The sequence below is a fragment of the Cnephaeus nilssonii genome (genome assembly GCF_951640355.1).
Source record: "Cnephaeus nilssonii genome assembly, chromosome: 14".
NCBI classification, from domain to species: Eukaryota; Metazoa; Chordata; class Mammalia; order Chiroptera; family Vespertilionidae; genus Cnephaeus; species Cnephaeus nilssonii.
Genome location: NC_137085.1, coordinates 47,885,972 through 47,906,352, shown reverse-complemented (window position 1 = coordinate 47,906,352; position 20,381 = coordinate 47,885,972). Strand labels below are relative to the sequence as shown.

At 41.0% G+C, this 20,381-nt stretch overlaps 1 protein-coding gene across 6 annotated transcripts in view; it reads left to right on the top strand.

Annotated features, from left to right (window-relative positions):
- GLIS3 (GLIS family zinc finger 3) overlaps positions 1 to 20,381 on the top strand; it is a 455,765-nt gene that overhangs the window by 406,274 nt on the left and 29,110 nt on the right. For all 6 annotated transcript variants that reach the window (XM_079790192.1, XM_079790188.1, XM_079790190.1 and 3 more), the window contains one exon: positions 16,822 to 16,994. In XM_079790192.1, the coding sequence (XP_079646318.1) occupies positions 16,822 to 16,994 (173 nt within the window). The remainder of the gene's footprint in view (positions 1 to 16,821; positions 16,995 to 20,381) is intronic.

The following is a 20,381-nucleotide window of genomic DNA, read 5'->3' as shown; positions in this document are numbered from 1 at the left end:
GATTTTAGCTATTGGTGGAGGCAAGAACAACAGTAACAAATCAAAAACCTGATATCTGAATGCAGCTTCCACCGTTACCTATGGTTTGAATGTGTTCCTTAGATACTCCAGATGCTTGGGTTGGTTTTTTAAAAAACATTTTATTTTATATTGTTTCTTTTTTTCAATTTTGAAAATTTATAACATATTAAAAAACTGGAATAGTACAATGAACCCATAACACCCTATACCCATATTCACCCACTGTTAATATTTTGCTACCTTCTCTCTCTCTATCTCTTTTTGTCTTTGCTTTTCTAACTTGGTAGATCCTTTGTTTGTTTATTCATTTGTTTGCCTTTTATTTCTGCATGATCTGTGAGGTTGTTGCAAACATCATTGAGCTAATTTAACCCTAATTACTTCAGAAGAGATCCCCTAAGAAGAACATTCTCCCACATAATCACAATATAATTATCACACTCAGGAAACTTAGCATTGATATAGTATTATTATCTAATATACAATCATTATTCAAATTTCCCCAATTATGGGAATAATGTTTTCTATAGGTAGGGGTTTTTTTTTCTTCCTTTTTATGATCCAGGATCTAACAAGGATCACAATGCTCATTTCTTCTTGGTCTTCTTGAATCTAATGAAGTTCCCCAGCTTTTAAAAATTATTATTATTATTATTATTATTATTATTATCTTTCATAACATTGACAGTTTTTTTTAAGAACTTGTAATATTTCTTTTGCAGGATGTTTTACAGTCTGGATTTGTATGATAGTTTCCTACTAAACAGATGTACACATTTTTGGCAGTAATATATATAGGTGATGTAGTGTCCCTTAACTCTTCTGAACCTCAGTTTGCACCTCATAGGGATTAGGAATAAATGAACCAAAGCAGGTAAAGCACGTAGCATGTTACATGGCATGAAGCAGACACGAGTAGCTGTTGCTGCTAACAGAGACCAGCAACCTTGACTTGGCTGAAAGATTCAGATTTAGAAGCCAGAGGATGTGAACTGATTACAGCGGTTGCTAATGTAACTAATCTAGGAAGGAAAAATGAAGAGGAAGGGGAAGGTGGTGGTTCTTTATATATATGGCTGGGTAAATGAAGTGGATGTGTCTTTTTGTGGCTTTGCCTTGCTGCTCTGCTCTTCCCACAAGATGTATGCCCCATCCCTGTGCCAGCCTGCCTAGAATGGGCAAGTGTGTGGAAGGAAGGTTATCTCTCCGGATCAGGTTCGGAGAGGAGGATGACATGAAACAGCCCTGAATCATTCACTGTGTTTGCATTAGTGTCCAGCCTAAAAACACTAAGAGGAAATGTGCTTACCTTCCGCTTTTGGTTTATGTATCTTTGCTTCTGTTTGCCTGGGAAATCCCCCAGTAAAAACTCCAGAAGTTTGCTTAACGGAAATAGGTTTATCACACTTTGCGATTTTTAGTAGGAAACAGGCATTTTTTCCTGCTTTGTGGGCATTGATTCATGATTTACTTAGCTTTTACTTGTTAATAAAACGAGCTGACTCACTGTCAGAAGTCAGGAAAGGTCCACCACATCCAGCCAGTTAACGTCAGGTTCTTTGATTCTTCAACCATCATAAAATAAAATAAAAGCAAGTCCTGCCAGTTTGGCCAGGTTTCATTTTTATCTTGAAATATTACCTGAATGACATCATCTCAGTGATTGAAGCAGTATCACACCACATCACCTAATGTTGGTTTAAGCTTATTATGGGAAGTGGTGTTTTACTACGTCATCCTGAATAAGCCAGTGGTACTGTATAACAGGGGCTTCCCATAAGAGGAACCCAGTGTCGTAGGTAATGTTAATTCGTTGGATTTCATAGTATATCTTTTAGACCAGAAAACACACACACACACACACACACACACACACACACACACACACACACATTGATGGGAATCCCTTCTTGAGATGGAGAAACCTTGCAATCCCAATAATGAGTTGGCTGAATTTGTGTCATTCATCTTTTCCGCATGCCAGCTGCATCTCTCCGTTCTGACGAAGGCCACAGACATGGTGTGCTCTGCAGTACAAGCAGCAGAGAGTAAGAGGCTTGGTGGATTGACCCCAGTGGAGTGACTTTCTATGAGCTCCACCTCTGAGCCAGAGAGGACTGAAAGCAAGGCTGTGGTCTCCTTGAGGAGTATACAATCCAGTACAGGAATCGACAGCAGAGAATGTTAGGGATGGGTGTTTTTGAGAAAGTAATCAAAACACCTTAACCAAATAAGGCATGCCTATTTATTGAGTCTAAATCAAGTCTTGGGAAGCCTTACTGTTTTTCATTCATATCAGATGTGAAGTTGCTAGAATTCTTGGTACTTCGATATATGTACGCTCTTTCTGTGCTTTTGAATAACCAGGGCTGGTCTTCAGAGATGTCATGTTCTGATTCAGCATTGAGAACGTAGTGCAGCTTTCCTGGAGGCTAAGGGGTCAAGGATAACAATTGTTTTCTATTTAACATCTTTGCAGTTCTGGCAGGTTCTTCTGCTCTAGTTAGATCAACCCACTCACTGTTTCTACATCTTAATTCTGAGTCTTTCTCTACTTAAGACTTCCCTTATTGTCATGATCTTGACTTAATGTTACTTATCCTTTGGAGCTTGGGTTAGTTCTCAGCCCAGAAAGGCTTCTTGTCTCTTGCAGGTCACAGAGACAAGTCACCCTGTTAACTCCCTGGGATCTTTTGATCTGTTTAATTTGTTTACCATTTCCCAGATGTCACTTTGCTAGCTGGATTATTAGTTATTAAGTTTCCTTATACCCTCCAAAGTTCCATGGACTGCACTACTCAGTGGTAGGTGCTGAGGAGAGTTTCACAAGGGAAACAGCTCAGTGAGGGGAATGCCTAGGAAACAGGAGGTTATTGCCAATTCCCACTGTCCAAGTGGGAGGTTCCCAGAAAGGATTGTTTTCCTTTATTCATTGGTCTTGATGGTGGTGATCCTAATTCTCAAAGTTCCTACCATCTCGTGTAATCTGCATATATTGACACAATAAGTAGTTGCTCTAATAAAATACATACATTCATGCACACATACACACTGCCTAGAGTCCTTTGCCATCATCCACTGCTGGGGTTCCCTACCTTACTCTCCTGTGGTCTTCAATATTAGAAGCATTACATGCATCCTTCTCTCTTACTTGCATGTGTAGCATCTGAACAGCTCAAAACTAGGTGCTGCTTTGCTGTCCTTCCCTCCCCTTGGACTTTCTGAGAAAACAGGGACATTGGTGTCTTCACACACTCAGCTTGTTCACAGCCTTACACACACAAACACATATTCCACATAATCTTTCTCTTCTTAATCCCCTTGTAAATATGCAAAAATGACTAAAAATCAAAAGCATCATATAAAATATTAAAGCTTATTAAAATCTATCTCAGCATTGGGTTCATTCATTTATTGAGCATTCACTCAGCTGGTGTTTGTGTACCAGGCAGTATGCTGGACACTGAGGACATAGTGGTCATAAGACTAAGAGAACTCTGTCCTCAAAAAGTGTCCAGTCTAATGAGGGACAACCAGATAAATAGGCAACTATGATTTAGGATGTTATGAAAGGGTGCTGCAGGGGGCTGTGGAGACACACAGAAAGATCACCTAACCCAGGATTAAGGAGGGAGGAATAGAGGAAGCAATGTCTCCCTGAAAGCTGACCATCTATAGGACCTGGCCAGGCAACCTGCGTGTGTACAGAAGCTCAGAGGAGGGAGAGAGCAGGGATGGGGCTTCAGGTATAACTTGGGAGGAGCCTCACTTACTGCATTAAGGAGTCTTACCTTTCTTTTGAGGACAAAGATTTGTGTATTTGGCCAATAGGGTACCCTGGTGACTCTGGCACATATTCAGAACACCTCCCTGTCATGTTATCCTACTATCAAGAGTTCAGAACATAATCTCTGCCCAACAGAAGAAGAAATGACCAAGAATGGACAAATGGTTCTAGTACTCAAGCGGACAGGCTGTTCTTTGTGTATCCTAGACCGATGAGGCAGCACAGTAAGGCTGATGTTATTTTTTTTTTAATATAGTTTAAAAAGACAGTTTTGTCTTTTGCAACTCAAAGCTTGTATTTTACATAGTCATGACATATCAGTGTTTTAAAGAGTCACTGAGTGTCAAAAAAGCACACAAACCCTCTATGTTAGAGAACATCTGAATGTTAGAGTTCTAATGCCAGCAATAACTTGGCCTCACTTGTCTCACTGTGTCAGAGAAGACTTGGATATTGTTAAGAGGTCTACATGTTGCTCGGTGTCATACTTTAGTTGCCATTTACACAGTGAGCATTGCTCTGAGAGGCTCCCTAACATGTGTGACAGACACTTTCCCACATGTGTAGTAAGATATCAAACTCACTGGGTGACAAAAAAACAAACAAACAAAAACACTGCTTGTCAGTCTTAAAAATAAAGCTTGTCCATCTTGATTGTTGAAATAATTGAAAAAAGCCATAGCTGAAAAACAAACATAAGCCTCCAATAGCCATTTTTATCAGCCTGTACGTTGGTATCTACTTCATCCCCTATTAGAGTCTGTGGATATGGTCGTCACCTAATGCCAGGTGATCATGAGCACCATTCTTTCTTTGGGTTACAGTACCTTCTATTCAGAAAACAGGTATCCTCATTGGGCATCCCTTAAAGGGATCAGCTTCATATATATTCAAGATTAAGAGAGGTGGGGTCCACAATCCAACCCCCCAAAACAAAACTCTCTCTCTCTCTCTCTCTCTCTCTCTCTCTCTCTCTCTCTCTCTCTCCTTGAGAATCATTGAATGCACTGAATGTAGTGAATGTTTCTTCTGATGTCAATGCTGAGAGCAGTGGAAAGGCAAAAAATTCCAATATCCTAGCCTTGAAAATGGAGATTAGATCTTTGTTCTTTTCCTTTTATTTTCTTTAAACCTATCAGAAGTTCCTGGTACTTTTTCATGTTTATTCCAGGGCAGAATAGCCCACCAGTCATTAACTTCTTAAATTTTGATCCATGAACACAGCCATGCTTCATTCTCTATGGCAAACATCAGTTGGAGTATTTGCCTTTGGAATGAACTTTCTCCTCAGAGAAATATTCACCTTACCAATAGCTTCTTAAATATGTCACGCTGATTTACTCCTAGTAGTCACACATATGGGGAAATTGGTGATGCCATTACTTTCTTCTTATCTACCTAGTGATTGTGAGTGGCTCCAATGGGGAAAAAAACACACACATAAATTAAAACCCAAAAAGCCTAGTAGTCAACTTTGATTGCTCTTTTTCCCCCAATACTCTCACATCTGATTAATGTATGTGTCCTATTAGCTCAAATACATTTAAGCCGAATCAGCCTCACTACTCCAAGGGTAGTTCATCACCATCTCCTCCCATTTCACATACAACATCCCCTTAACTGGTTTCCCACATCCAATCTTACCTACCCACAGCCTTCCACTCTTAACCCATCAGGGCACACAGGCCTTTGCTCCACCACAAGACATGCCCTTTAAAATGTAAATGGGGTCATTGAGGATTTCCTGCTCACACCCCTACCCCCAGCCATACTTGGAATAAAGTCCAGGTCCTTTTGAAGTCTGCATGACCCTCTATGGTCTGTTTTTCATCACAGTCATTTACCACTGCCCGTCTTGCCCAATATGCACCAGCCACACTGTCCTTACTGCTCCTGGAACACGACTCATCTAGCCTCAGGGCCCTAATACTTGCTGTTCCTGAAACCTGAAAATCACAACCTTCACCACATGACTGTGTCTTCATTTCTGGTGGCTGCTCAAATGTTACCCCTTCAGAAAGGCTTTCTTGACCACGCCATCTAAAACTCCCCCTCCAACCTCATTCTACTCCTTAACTCTGCTCTATTTTTCTTCATAGATTTAACACTCCCTGAAATGACACTGTCTGTTTAATGATCTGCTTGTGTTCCACTGGAATGGTTGTTCTCTGAGAAATGGACTGTGTTGTACTTACAACAACCTTGTTCACAATCCTTCCCCCTAAGGCTTAGAGGGTAGCGTCTAAAAATTGTGTGGAATGAATGACTGTTGATGGAAGGCAGAATGATGACAGTGATTCCTTCATTATTTCTGGGAAAGGTATAGTCACCCTGAGCAGATGATTGTTGTTTTTCCATCTCCACACTCTCCTCTGGGTCACTTCATGGCAAAGAAAGAGACTCTGATGTGTGCATACGTGTGGCAGTATACCAGACAAACGTGGTTCAAATATTCATTCACATTGGGCTGTTTCCCATGTATTTTTAATTGCAAAGTACACTGGTTCTTCGTTTTAGATTAATTACAAGCACACATCACAAAGCAACCATTAGAATGTCTGTAACAGGAACTATATTTTTTAAGTGCCAGGAAAGTTGTTTCACCTCTGAATGCCAAATCAGCCATCTTTATTTTGTTCCCACATTCCAAACAAATCTACGTCATGTGAAGCCCAGGATGATGTTTGTTTAGTCCCCTTGGATTTTCAGTCAGGAAAGTGAGTCATGACAGTAACAAGGAAGGCTTGAGGTAAAATAGAATTCCTTTTCTTGCAACGTCTACTTTAGGGCATTAGCATGAAGCAACATAGAGTTCAAACTAAGCCATTACATTATTCAAATGTGTCAGGGTGTTCTGCTCATATGCTTTCTCTGAAATAGCAAGTCCTATGGAGCCAGAATTCCCCAAGCGAAAGCCCTCAAGTTATTGTAGCCTGAGTCAAGGCATCCACATATTACCAAGCGCCTCTTGTCTCTGACGTAGAAATAGCTGTTCAAAGGAAAGCCTCTGCTTAATGTTTTAATAGTGTGATCTGGAAATTAACTTTGTCTTTTCTCCTCTTGAGTGGGGACAGTGGGGGACTTGGCTGCTAAAAGACTATATATCTTTTTGCAAGTAAAGGACTATGTGTTTAGTTATGATGAGGAAGACTATTGAGGTAAGCAGAAATCAAAAGACAAAGTTCTTTGGATTAGTCTTTTTGCTTAATTTTCTGAGAAATTGTCTTTGGTTGTTGTTTTGTTGTTGTTATTGTTTAATTGAAAGGATTAAAAACCTTTCTCTGTTTTAATCATCTTTTTAGAGTAAAGGAAGTTGTTTTCTTGAATAAAATGCTCTCCCCTTAGAAACAGAAACGGTGGTGTTTGGGAAAAACAATATTCAGCCGGATGTTTGGACCAATTGGGCAAGGTACCACCTACCTGGACACAGGAACTGGCACCGATTCGGGAGCCAAGTCTGTGGAACCAGTGGTCTGTTCAACATAGTAGTTCTTCACCAGCAACAACCAACATTTCTCAAATACTTACCTTTGCATAATCCTGGATGAGGTGCTGGAGAGACAGGATGGTAGTAAACATCTGAGGATCTGATGCTCTTTCCTTCTATAGCAGCCAAGAGCCCATCTCTAATTGTGAAGTTGTTAATATATGCTTTCCTCTAATGCATTTCTCTAGCCAAATAGCAGCACATATTAGTACTGACCAAACCACCACCCACTAGTTTACTTTCAAATTTATGGATTATATTGACTTTTGAGGTCTCATCTTGCAGTGGCTTCTAAAGAACCCTGGCCATATTGGGCAGGAGTGCTGCATTTTGATGTTAGTTCTAAAAGTTCTTCGGATATCGTCAAGAAACTGGTGTATGCAGTTTGAGATTATGAGAAAGGCATGGAAGATACCATTTTTTAAATCTACCTATACCTCCCTTTCTTGTGTTTAGTTGAAAATAACAGTTCTCATGTGGCATTCTCACACTCCCTTCTGAATGTTTTTTTTCTAATCTAATGTATTCTACTGCAAGTCCAACTGAACTTTATGCCTCACACCATGCTGGACAGAGAGTCTTCCCTTTGCCACCTGGTGGGCCGTAGTCAATCCCCCTTGCTTTGACCTATTCAGAACTGCTGAAGGGATGCTATCATTGCAGAATTTTTTTCATAGCGTTATTTTTGACATCAAATGTCTCAGACCACTCTGGTAAATTTTCCTTTGGCTGGTGCTTTTCTGTAGAGAGGATTTGGCAGAATCTGACTTTTCCTCCCTCCCTCCTTATCACATAGATTCTGAAATAGACAAACAACTAAGTTATGGCCAATTCTGCAGGCAAGATATTCCAAAAATACCGCAGGTGTTGGTTCAGTGTGTCCTGTTCATAGTTCGATTCTCTAACATATCGTGGATGTCCTCTCCTCCTCCCTTTTTATTTCCACAGGGGAGGGGGAAATTTCAGTATTTATCAGAAAAAAATACACTTCCCTGCCTTGGACATTGTAAATTTTTTGTTGTTTTCTTTTACTTACAGCTGACTCTCTGTACCCACATGGAGAAAAATTTCTCCAGAACACGCTATCCTTTCTATTTCTCACAAACATTCACTAAGTATATACGTGAATCTTCTTTTAAAAGCCTTGGTGATCCTTTCGCCCACCGCCAGCTTCACAGCCCTCAATTTGTCATGCTCTGCGGAGGTTCCAGCTGTTATTTTTGAGTCTTGGTCTGGTCCGATGTGATAAATTATTTGCAGTTAATATTGACCCAGCCTCTTGTAAGAAGGAAACACTGAACCCTTCCAGGGGACGGATTCCGCTCTTTGACTAGAGTCCTCAGATGGATGTATACAGCTCCCGGCCTGCTTTGGTTCTGCCCAGATGAACACTGTTGCAATTACCCACACTTCCCAGCGGCCATTTCTTCATTTCTGAAAGCTGGTCTTGATTGTCTCAGAAGCAGAATTCAATTTGCAGTTCCCCCAGTAACGTGCTGTGATTCATTCGGGGACAAATCTGGATTGAACTGAGTCCAACTGCCTCTTTTGTGAGACAGACGGGAAGTATAAGTAGATACTATAGTCACCCAGATGAGTCAGCCAGGAATTCATGAAGTGATTCATAAATCGTTATAAAGACCACTAAAATCTACTAAAACGAAGTGCTGTCTGGCTATACAAAGTGGGGTATTATCATTGGGGGGTTTTTTTAGATGTTAAATCAGATGTGAAATCCTTAAAACTGTGCTTTTCTTTTTAGGTTTTGAAAAGGATTCCTTTTTTCCCCTCCACAGTTGGCCCAACTGCTAAAGCCATTTTTCATTGATTAGTTTTCACAGATGAATTTTAAACCACCACAGATGATAACCCCACAATTCTTTGGAGGAATAAAAAAATACCTCCCCAAATCCACCATAGACCAGTTTGTATCCATTATTTCTACTTCCTGGCAGCAAATCAATAATATTTTTAATGCGAATACAATGAAATAATCTGTTCTGATGCATTCTCTCTTTTCTGGGAGGTCTGTAACCCCCATGGAAGGGAGGTGGGGAGGACAATAAAGTATATATCAACCAACATTTAATCTAGTGTATCATGTAAGTACCTTTTTTTCAAAGTGTTATCCCTCGAAGCAGCACTAAAGCACACAGTCCCACATGGCTTGCCAGAACTGCTCACTTATACAGCACAAATAAACAAAGTAAGGCATAGTTAGTTATGGCATGTGCTTGACTTGTAACACCATTTTTAGTGAATTATGTTTGAAGAAATACAATCCTTAGTTGACATAGGAATACTTTGGACTTACAGACAGGGAAAGAGTGCTGCTGGAAAGGAGTTACCCATTGGGAAGGCTAAAGGTATAAGTCCAGCTTGGGCATGAACCCCAGTTGAACATTGAGCAGGCTCCCCAAAGCAAACTGAGAAACCTATCTCCATTGTCACATTTCTTACAGGCAGCAGGTTGCTGATACGTCCCCATCAGCTGGTGATCAGCATTGAAATCTCAAATGCCCACAGGAGTCCTCTTTCGTCCTTCCTCACCCCACTCCTTGGCCTTGCTTCCCATTTCCACTAGAGAGTATCTTGCCTTATTGCAGTCAAGTGGTATCTGAGAACTAGGGTGGGACTGGGCAAATCATTTCATGGCTGTGGGCCTACTTTATCTCATTCAAATAGGGTGGTGCTCTAGAGCCTTCAGAACATTCTATGATCCTATGAATTTGTGAACTCAGGACACTCCTTTGGAAAATCCTGTACCATGAAATGAAACTCATATTTATATAAGTCCACGACTAACTGCTCCTAGAACCAGAAAATTAGACAAGTAAATGCCTCACTTTCTCTGAGCCTTAGATTCCATATATGAATAGTTAGGAGAAAAGAGCCCTAATATTTCTTATTGAAGAACTCCATAGATACTCAAATACAATGCTTGAACCTCAGTCTAATATAGCTCTCAAGCACTGGGTACTTGTTAATGTCTGGATTCCTTCAAGTTATAGTCTGTTCAGAGCAGCCATGCATTGATCATCTGAAAGGAGTCAGGCAATCATTGCCTAAAGTACTTTGACTAAAGTACTTCCCAATGTAAATTTGTTCATAATCCACCCCATCCCTCACTTTCTTCACAGTAATCATTTCCTTTAGCTCAGAACATAGTTCATTTCATGCCTCCCCTCACCTAAATATAAGTTTCACAAAGACAAAGATATGTCATGTGTTGCTTTATTCCTGGTGCTTAAAACAGTTCCACACACTTGGTCAGTGCTCAGTAACCATCTCTTGAATGAACAAATAAAAATGTTATCTCAGACTTCACATTCCCCAGTGAGAGTTGATTTTATCTTTATTTTATACTTGAAACTGAGGCTGGGAGAAATCATGTAATTTTCAAGATTGCCCAACTAGTAAGGGACAGCGGCGGGATTCAAGCCCAGGGCTTCTAGTACATCTGCCTTCGGCGACATCCATCTGCTTCTCCTGCCGTTTGCAGTGCTTTTGAATGTGATCCTCACCAGTTCTGTGTGTCTTGATCATGACACAGATTGGGTACTACATCTGCAGGAGAGATGACCCCTGTGTTTCTGGCCCATCTCTCTGCAAGGTTGGGAGCAGGCCACCATAACCAAGTGAATACCCCTAAGTATCAGACGTTTGTGAAGGTGTGTTTAGATATATATTCAGTGGTTTGTTGTTTGTTGTTTTTTCTTCAGAAAATCTTTTATGAGCCCTTTAAAACCTGTTTCCTCTCATCCTTTTTTTTTTTTTTTGGCAAGCCAGTGAACCATGGCTCATGTTAAGGTTGTATAAACTCCTCCACTAAATGAGTGGAAGTGGTTGACTCAATTCTGTGATTTGCTTTTGTGTGATCTGTTTCTGGTAAGCAGTGCTTTTTTTTCTTTTAATTCTAGTCTGTTGTGTGCATATTTACATAACAGTCTTCTTTTGTTTTCTAAAAGTACAAAAGGCCAGAGAAGAGACTGGAAAGCCATGAGGAATAAAACCTTTGAAATGTCAAGTACACATCAGCAGCTGGGGGACAGGGTTGGACCCAGAGACATTTCAGACAGTCCGCGGTAGCTCTTGGACACTGCTGTCATTGAGGATGAATGGGAGTGACATCATCTCTCCTGATGCAGTGAGGGGAATGAGATATTCCATAGAAGAAACGTTGTAAATCCTTGCAATTTATATTCAGCATCAATATGTTCGTTTATTTATTTTAGCAATATTTTTAAAAATTTAGCTTCTTTGAATTAAAAAAAAAATCTGGTTGGGGCAGAATATTCTGACCATATTCATTTTGATAGGTGTGTGTGTATGTTAACAATTTTGGAAAATAGTCGAGTACACTGAGAAAACAGGATCCATCCTTCCTTCAGTAACAATAGGAACATTTTATGTGTCCCTCTGTAAGCGTCTAAGTGTGCACGATTTTTGTTTGCTTGCTTCTGGGGTTAAATGGCCTCAAACTAGTCAAGTTTCTTGCGTCCTTTTGGCTTTTGAAATAATGTTTCTGGCAACTCTCTTACTGTGAGTTGTCAGTGGTTGGTTTTGGATGCTGCTGGGCATTGACTGTAATAGTAGGCTTCTCTTCCACTGTATTTACTCCTCTCCTGCCCTGCACCCTGACTTAATTAGCTATTTCTACTTTACTATGAGCTGGTTAACAAGTAACTACGTTTATAAACATATTAAATTAATTAATGGAGGGATTGTGAAAGATTTTTTCAATAAAATACTATGTAGTGTTTTAAAACAGTAACAAAATTGATTCTATGTACTGTACTTGAAAATCAGTCACATTTACACACTCACTTCTTATGCTGGGTTTTCTAGTACTAAATTCTTATTTATTTCCTTGTTCCTGGCAATTGTCCAGATAATCGAGATCACATCTTTTCATTTTTTCTTTATACATATAAAAGTTAAAATTTTTATACCAATTCTTTTATTTTCAAATCAAATACTACCTTAGGCATACATTTATTTACTTAAAATGGTTTATATTTACATTTTTATTAATAATTTATATGGAATGACATAATTCTAAAATTATGTTAACTTTATGCCATATAATCTTATTTATTTGAATAACATGGAGAAAAATCCAATCTGAATTAGCAAAAAGCAAAATATAGAGTTATTTGAAGAGCAGGTAGATATTTTATTCCCCTTGGGTCTCTGAGATAAACAATGCTAAAACCTTGGTGTTTTTACTACCACATTTTTTTTCCTCATCAGTATTATTACATTAAGTAATATGTGGTAGCCAAGACAGCATAGTCTGGTTTTGGAGCTTGTGTGAATGAATAAGATAAAAATGACTTATAATTAGCATATAATTATATATGCTATAGATAGATAAATAAATCTATAATTTATATGTAGACTAGAAGCCCGGTGCATGACATTTGTGCACTGGGGAGGGGTGTCCCTCAGCCTGCCTGCACCCTTTCACAGTCCAGGACCCCTTGGGGGATGTCCGCCTGCCAGCTTAGGCCCGCTCCTGCCATGGGAAGCGGGCCTAAGCCAGCAGTCAGCCATCCCCCGAGGGGTCCTTAGCGCTGCTGCAGAGGCAGGAGAGGCTCCTGCCACCGCCGCTGCACTCGCCAGCCATGAGCCCAGCTTCTGGCTGAGTGGCACTCCCCCTGTGGGAGCGCACTGACCACCAGGGGGCAGCTCCTGCATTGAGTGTCTGCCCCCTGGTGGTCAGTGCACATCATAGTGACTGGTCATTTCGCCATTTGGTCAATTTGCATATTAGCCTTTTATTATATAGGACTAGAGGCCCAGTGCACGAAATTCGTGAATGGAGGTGTGTGTCCCTCAGCCCAGCCTGTACCCTCTCCAATCTGGGACCCCTCAAGGGATGTCCAACTGCCTGTTTAGGCCCGATCCAGGTAGGATCGGGCCTAAACGGACAGTCAGACATCCCTCTCACAATTTAGGACTGCTGGCTCCCAACTGCTTGCCTGCTTGCCTTCCTGATTGCCCCTAACCACTTCTGCCTGCCAGCCTGATCACCCCCTAATCACTCCCCTGCCAGCCTGATTGATGCCTAACTGCTCCCCTGCCAGCCTGATTGCCCCTAACTGCCCTCCCCTGCAGGCCTGGTCACCCCTAACTGCCCTCCCTTGAAGGCCTGGTCACCCCTAACTGCCCTCCCCTGCAGGCCTGGTCCCCCCCAACTGCTCTTCCCTGCAGGCCTGGGTCCCCCCCAACTGCCCTTCCCTGCAGGCCTGGTTGCCCCCAACTTCCCTCCTCTGCCAGCCTGGTCACCCCTAACTGCCCTCCCCTGCAGGCTTGATCACCCCCAACTTCCCTCCCTTGCAGGCCTGGTCCCTCCCAACTGCCCTCCCCTGCTTGCCATCTTGTGGCGGCCATCTTGTGTCCACATGGGGGCAGACATCTTTGACCACATGGGGGCAGCAATCTTGTGTGTTAGAGTAGTGGTCAATTTGCATATTACTCTTTTATTAGATAGGATAGAGGCCTGGTGCATGGGTGGGGGCCAGCTGGTTTGCCCTGAAGGGTGTCCTGGATCAGGGTGGGGGTTCCCTTGGGGCACTGGGCAGCCTGGGCGAGGGGCCTGTGGTGGTTTGCAGGCCAGCCACGCCCCCCGGAGACCCAAGCAGAGGCCCTGGTATCTGGGGTTTATTTATCTTCTCTAATTGAAATTTTGTAGCCTGGAGCGGAGCCAAGCCTCCTACTCACTCTGTGGCCGCAGCCATTTTTGTTGGGATTTATTTATCTTCTATAATTGAAACTTTGTAGCCTTGAGTGTAGGCCTGGGCCAGCCAGGGCAGCAAGGAAGCTTGGCTTCCTCCATTATCGGGGAAACCCAAGCCTCCTGCTTGCTGCAGCTCTGTGGCTGCAGCCATCTTGGTTGGATTAATTTGCATACTCGCTCCTGATTGGCTGGTGGGTGTGGCTTGAGGGTGTAGCAGAAGTGCGGTCAATTTGCATATTACTCTTTTATTAGATAAGATATGCAATCTGTATATAGGTATAGAGTCCATTATATAGAATTTACCTCCTTGATGACTCATAAAATGCTCAACTGAATTCTATTCTTTTAGTTGGTTGAAAACTCCCCATTTTTCATAGTTAATAATCATAATTTACCCTATGTCCACCTCATCCCAAATTATAAAAATATAAAGTGTTTTATTGCTGACAATTTTTGCTTCTTTCCCCTTCCCCATCCACCTTTTCTATTCTTTATTAATCAAACCCTTGTTTATGAGTTGGACTTACTCTGCTGTGGGGAGCTGTGAAACAGAATGGGTCTCCTCCATCAAGTCCATGACATCAGGGTCATACTTCTAAATATGGCAACTCACCCCAAGCATACATTTCTTTCACATCAGTCCTCAAAATAAAGGTGGCAGAAGTACCAGAAGAAAAATTGCAAAATCTTCTAGAACATATCACATCCCCAATTGAAGAAATATCATTAAGAAACCAATCAAATGATCTTGCCATTTTGCCCAAAACACAAAATTGAGTTGCCCAGTGACGGCTCTTTTGCAGTGACATAGGTTGCCTTCCTATTCACATGCGCCCCCAGGCTATGCTCTCTGTCTTGGGGGATCTCCTGTCCACAGGACTCCAGTGTTTGTGGTAGTGTGGATTCCTTCTATCCCTAAAGGCCATGATCCCATAATTCCTCATCCCTATCCCACAATCTCACAGTAGCTTTCGAGACACTTTTAGGACATGTTCTCCAAGGAAATAACCTCCACACGAGGAGTCCTGGCTCTGTGTTTTCATTAGATGTTCTTGGGGCAGTGCCAGAGTTCTTCTGCTTGTTTTCTGTAAAGGCCACTCAGACATCTTCTTAGGCTAATTCCCACTAAGATGATGTATTTCCCACATTTACTCAGTGTCCATTCTCTTTCAGCAGAGCAAAACTGTACATTATTGATTAAGCAGGCATCCTAACCCAGCTGTTTCATTAAGTGTTCTCTAGAGGGTAACTGGTCCAGATCCTCCCTTCTTTTTAAAATAATTTAATTTAATTTTTATTGCTTCTGAGAGAGAAAAAAAACACCAATTTGTTGTTCCACTTACTTATGCATTCATTGGTTGATTCTTGTCTGTGTCCTGACCGGGGTTTTACCCGTAATCTTGGTGTATTGGGATGATGCTCTAACCAACTGAGCTACCCGGCCAGGGTTTCTACATCACGTTCTTACATAGCCCTTTCATATCTCCACAAGGGGAATGCAAAAGAAAACATGGGGTTTCATCTCATGGTTTATTACAGCTATAATACAAATGTAGAAGCTCTGCCTTATTAAATATTCTTGTTCAGAACATTGCAAATTACTTTACAAACATGACTGGTTCGTCCCTTTTTTATCATCTATGGCCTTACACAAAAGCCCAACAGAGTGAAGTGGTTTGTTCCTGTGAAATAAAGGGTGTACACACATGGCAACCGTCCACGTTAGTGTAAAACAAAGCCTATCTTTCTACACAATGTAAGAAACAGGCAACTGAAAGTTTTTAACTTCCTGGGCCTTTGGGAGGGAACTAAACAATTCATTGCTAACCTAGTTTTCCCAAGATGTTGCTTCTTCCTTTCACTGACTGACAGATTCCTTGTGTACCAGACTGTGCCAGCCCCTGCTGAACTGGGAAATCCAGTACCATTTTCATGGACATTATTGAACTTTAACATTGTCTTACAAGTACGCCCTCCCTTCAGTGTTGGAAAGTATACCCTATCATTTTACACCTAGTGAATTAGAACCTGCCAGTTCTTCCTTACAGTTAGAAAGTCGGTGGTCAGTTATCTATTTTAACTCGGGTTAGTTGTTGATGTTACTATATTTAAACACCTGTATTTCTCTCCTCAGAAACTACCAATAGTCTTATTGTGATTGGTAGACTGCAAAATACGTCCCACATCGTGTTTCTGTCACACCCTGGGCATGCACAGAACCCACACCAATCTCTTGGGGCTCTGGATTTCAAACCATATTTGACCTTTGAGATCTAAGTTAATGTATTATTGGCAAAAGAAAATGTATTATTAAAAAGAATAGGATTAGAGAGGCTTATAATAAAGACTTGTAACACTTCTTGGACCTCAGATATGTCTTATAGAACAAAATGTTTATGAGCTAAGTGTAAATGAATCAGAAACATACGCATCAAATTTCCCTTAAAATGCAAAAGGACTGAAAAATTAGCAGAAAAGTGGTCTGACAAAAGGTGTGCTTTGAATTTCACTGAACCCAGAGTATTTGAAATGCATTTTAAGAAACTTGACAAACCCAAACTGTGACTAGATTTCCCCTTTGCTGATCTCTTATTCCCTCAATATCTCAATTGAGAGGTCAGTGGTTAAAAATGGGAGACAAAAGTCCTAAGGTTTATTTTTTAAAAGGGCTTTGTGTCATGCTGTTATGTAACCAGAATGGGGAATTAGAATTTGGCTTTGAAGAGTGCCTCTGCCCCTGTGATTTTACGTCTCTCATGCTTCCCTTTATAATTGTTTTCTCAGGTTCGCACCTTCTGCTCCATCTCCTCACCACATCAGTCCCCGGCGAGTTCCAGCTCCTTCTATAATGCAGAGGACACAGCCTCCCCATACCCAGCAGTCCTCAGGATCACACCTGAAGTCTTACCAGCCGGAAACAAACTCTTCTTTTCAACCAAATGGAATCCACGTCCATGGTAAGCGAGGAACAGTCAGTCCCTTGAGTTTTGAAAAAGATGTTGCTTTTAATCAAGTCTTAGTTACCAGTTGTGGGTTTTAAATGTTCTGTTCTACACCAGGCTTTGGCTTTTAGGAATGTCCTCTAAAATTTCACACTTAATCAGCTTGAAATCTTATAGGATTTTCTTGGCTTTGGCCCTAAGAAGGTATGACTTACGACACCCCGGAGTGGTCAGCCTAAGGTGATGGTCCATTTATTGACCCAGCACTTTAACACCTCATGGATGGGCCTTAACAGTGACATCTTTTTTTTCTAAACAATAAACAGTCATGTAAAATGGAGTCCTTTTGCCCCTATTCCCATATGCCTAGATCCTCTCCATCCTGCAGGACCCAGGTGAAATGACACCTCCTCTCTGAAGCCTTCCCTGATCTCCTAGCTGGACTTTATGTCTCCTGGTTCTAAACCCTGTTTTCATATCACCTGTATCTCAAACAGTACTTAGGCTCTCTCTCCCTTGTGATTTACTTCTCTGTGAGTAGAAGATGTCTTCACTATTACTGTGGAAACTTCCTTCTGAGGTCAGAATTTTCTGGCCCATTGTTATTTCTCTTAGCGAACTTAGCACATGTCCTAAACACACACAGATACTTGATAGGTGGATGAAGGAAGAAGAGGGAAGGAAGGCAAGAGAAATCACGATGGTTTTCAAAATGTGCAGGTCTTATGGTTAACTCAGAACATACATGGAGAACTAAGTCTTGCTGAACTTCTTTTCTCTATTTAAACCCATTTTGCTGACTCAAACAGATATCTTAAGTGAACATCCATAGAAATGTGAATTGTCAAATCATTTAAACTCACACTATCCATAGCTATTTACTTCCTGTGGACATTTGGACCTTCTTATATAAGCAGAAGAGACATTGTCCATTTAGATAGAGTGTTTTAGCTTCTGAAAACTACGGTCTTCTTCATCTGCCTCTTGCTGATTCCTGAATTTGCTTCATATGAATTTTTACTTGAAATTAACGGGTGGTGTCCCTAAGCAAACCTAAAGCAATATTCAGATTTAATGTGATTAAGTGTGAGTGATTTCCGAAGATAGCAGAATAAAGCAGCACTAAGAAGCTAGGGTTGGGCAAGAACTTCAATGTAAGGGGAGGGACAGCTGAAGAGGAGTCAATGTGGAGACAGTGGCAGGCTGGACAGAGGGAATGACCTTGAAAAGCCTCTGGCTCAGCACTCCATCCATTTCTTCTCCCCTCTTCCCGAGTATAGTCACACAAATCCACTATTCACCAACAAAACTTGGGCTTCCATCATTCTTTGGGTCTGTGGTAATTTTTTCCTTCTTCTGTTGGTAAATTTCTTCTAAAGCCTATTTATTCAACAAGAAATATTTCTTTTTAAAAAATACATTTTTTATCGATTTCAGAGAGGAAGGGAGAGGGAGAGAGAGATAGAAACATTAATGATGAGAGAGAATCATTGATCGGGTGCCTCCTGCATACCCCACTGGGGATTGAGCCTTGACTGGGAATCTAATTGTGACCTCCTGATTCATAGGTTGATACTCAACCACTGAGCCACACTGTCCGGGCAAGAAATATTCCTTGAGTGCTTACTAGGTGCAAAGCAATGTGTGTGTCAGAAATACAGAGCACTCTCCTTCCTTTTGGAAGGGGCCTCCCAGCTCAGATGAGGAGCTTATCTAATAGGGGAGATCCAGGTCCCCTGTGCTGTGAAGCCACCCTCACCTGCAGGCAGGAGGTGAACAGCATGAGTGGGCTTTGTGGGACACAGAATAAGTCATTTTTCCTAAGACACACAATTTTTACCTTCACTTTAACATCACTGAAATCTGAACAGATCTCAGTCAGTGGCATAATATAGTAGGCCATGATTTTTCTTTCTTGTGCTCTGTAGAATTATGGAGCCTTTCACAGTCAATGGTGTCAGGGTTCCAGTGACATGCAGCAAAACACACTTTGATTACAACTGTGAAACACATTTTAAAATTTCAAAATTTAACCTATGTGTAGATTCGCAACCCACAGGTTGAGAACCGCTAGCAGGGTCACCTAAGACCATTGGAAAACACAGATATTTGCATTGTGATTCATAACAGAAGCAAAATTACAGTTATGAAGTAGCAATGAAAATAATTTTATGGTTGGGGGTCACAACATGAGGATCTGTATTAAAGGGTCATGGCATTAAAAAGGTTGGGAACCACTGGTGTAGAAGAAAAATTGGAAGGAAATTCTCCAAAACATTAACAGTTCCTTTCATCACAGTGGTAGGATAATAGGTGATTTTTTTCCTCTTTTTTTTTTTCTTCTTTTTTGCTTTCTACAGCAATTTTAAAAGGGATTTGGGGATTAAACAATTTGAATTCAAATACCAGTCTACTCGACTGTGTGACTCTGGACAAATTATTGAGCCTCAGTTTACATTCATTAGATGAGGAGAGCCTTATCTACCTTCTCTTATCAGTTGTTATGAGGATTCAACAAGAAGAGAAATTTAATCTTCTTCCTTTTAATCTTTTATTTTCTTTATTAGACTCTTTAAGGATAGGGATAATTTTGTAGCCCTGGGGCAAGCATAATACTTGGTGCAAAGTAGGCACTTAGTAAATATTTACTGAATAAGTGAATAACACAAATGAATAATGAAACAAGGGACACAGAGAATGGATCTACCTTATTATTTTGCCCTGCAGCTTGGCAAAAGGCTCTTACCTCACATTTCTCTTTTTTAGTTGTCAACTTGAATGTTTTTTAACTTTAACTTTTTCATTGTTAAAATTCCCGTGGTCAATGAGAAACTGCTCACAGCAGCCCTAAAAGGAAACACATATGACAAGCCTTTCTAGAAAAGATCAGAATCTAGTTATGCAAATTGGGAAATCTTGACTTCCTCTCAGAAGACCAGCAAGTGGCTGAGTTTGCAAAGGGAGTATCCATGCATTATCTCCTGGGCCACTGCTAGGAATTTAAGGGATAAGGATTCAGATGCACATGTACTTCCTCCTTAAAGTATTTTTCTGGAAATGTTTTTTTGGAACTTCCTAGGCACAGGTATTTCTCATCTACTCCTCCTTAGGGTAAAGACCAAATTGATCAAATAATTTTCAAGTGGGTGAATCAGTGCTGGGAATAAGAGAAGAGAGACTTCTAAATGAGTTGCCTTTTTTGGCCACGCCTTTCAGCTTTGGCTGGACTAGTGGGCTGGATAGCATTATACAGCATCTTAATAACAAGGAACTTCAGCCCCTTATATAACTAGATTTTTAAAGCCCAAGCAGTGCCAGGGTTGTTAACATGATAGCTATAGTGAGTTTTTATTGTCTCTTTTACGAAATGCATGGCTTTAATCAGCATCATCACCCCCATCC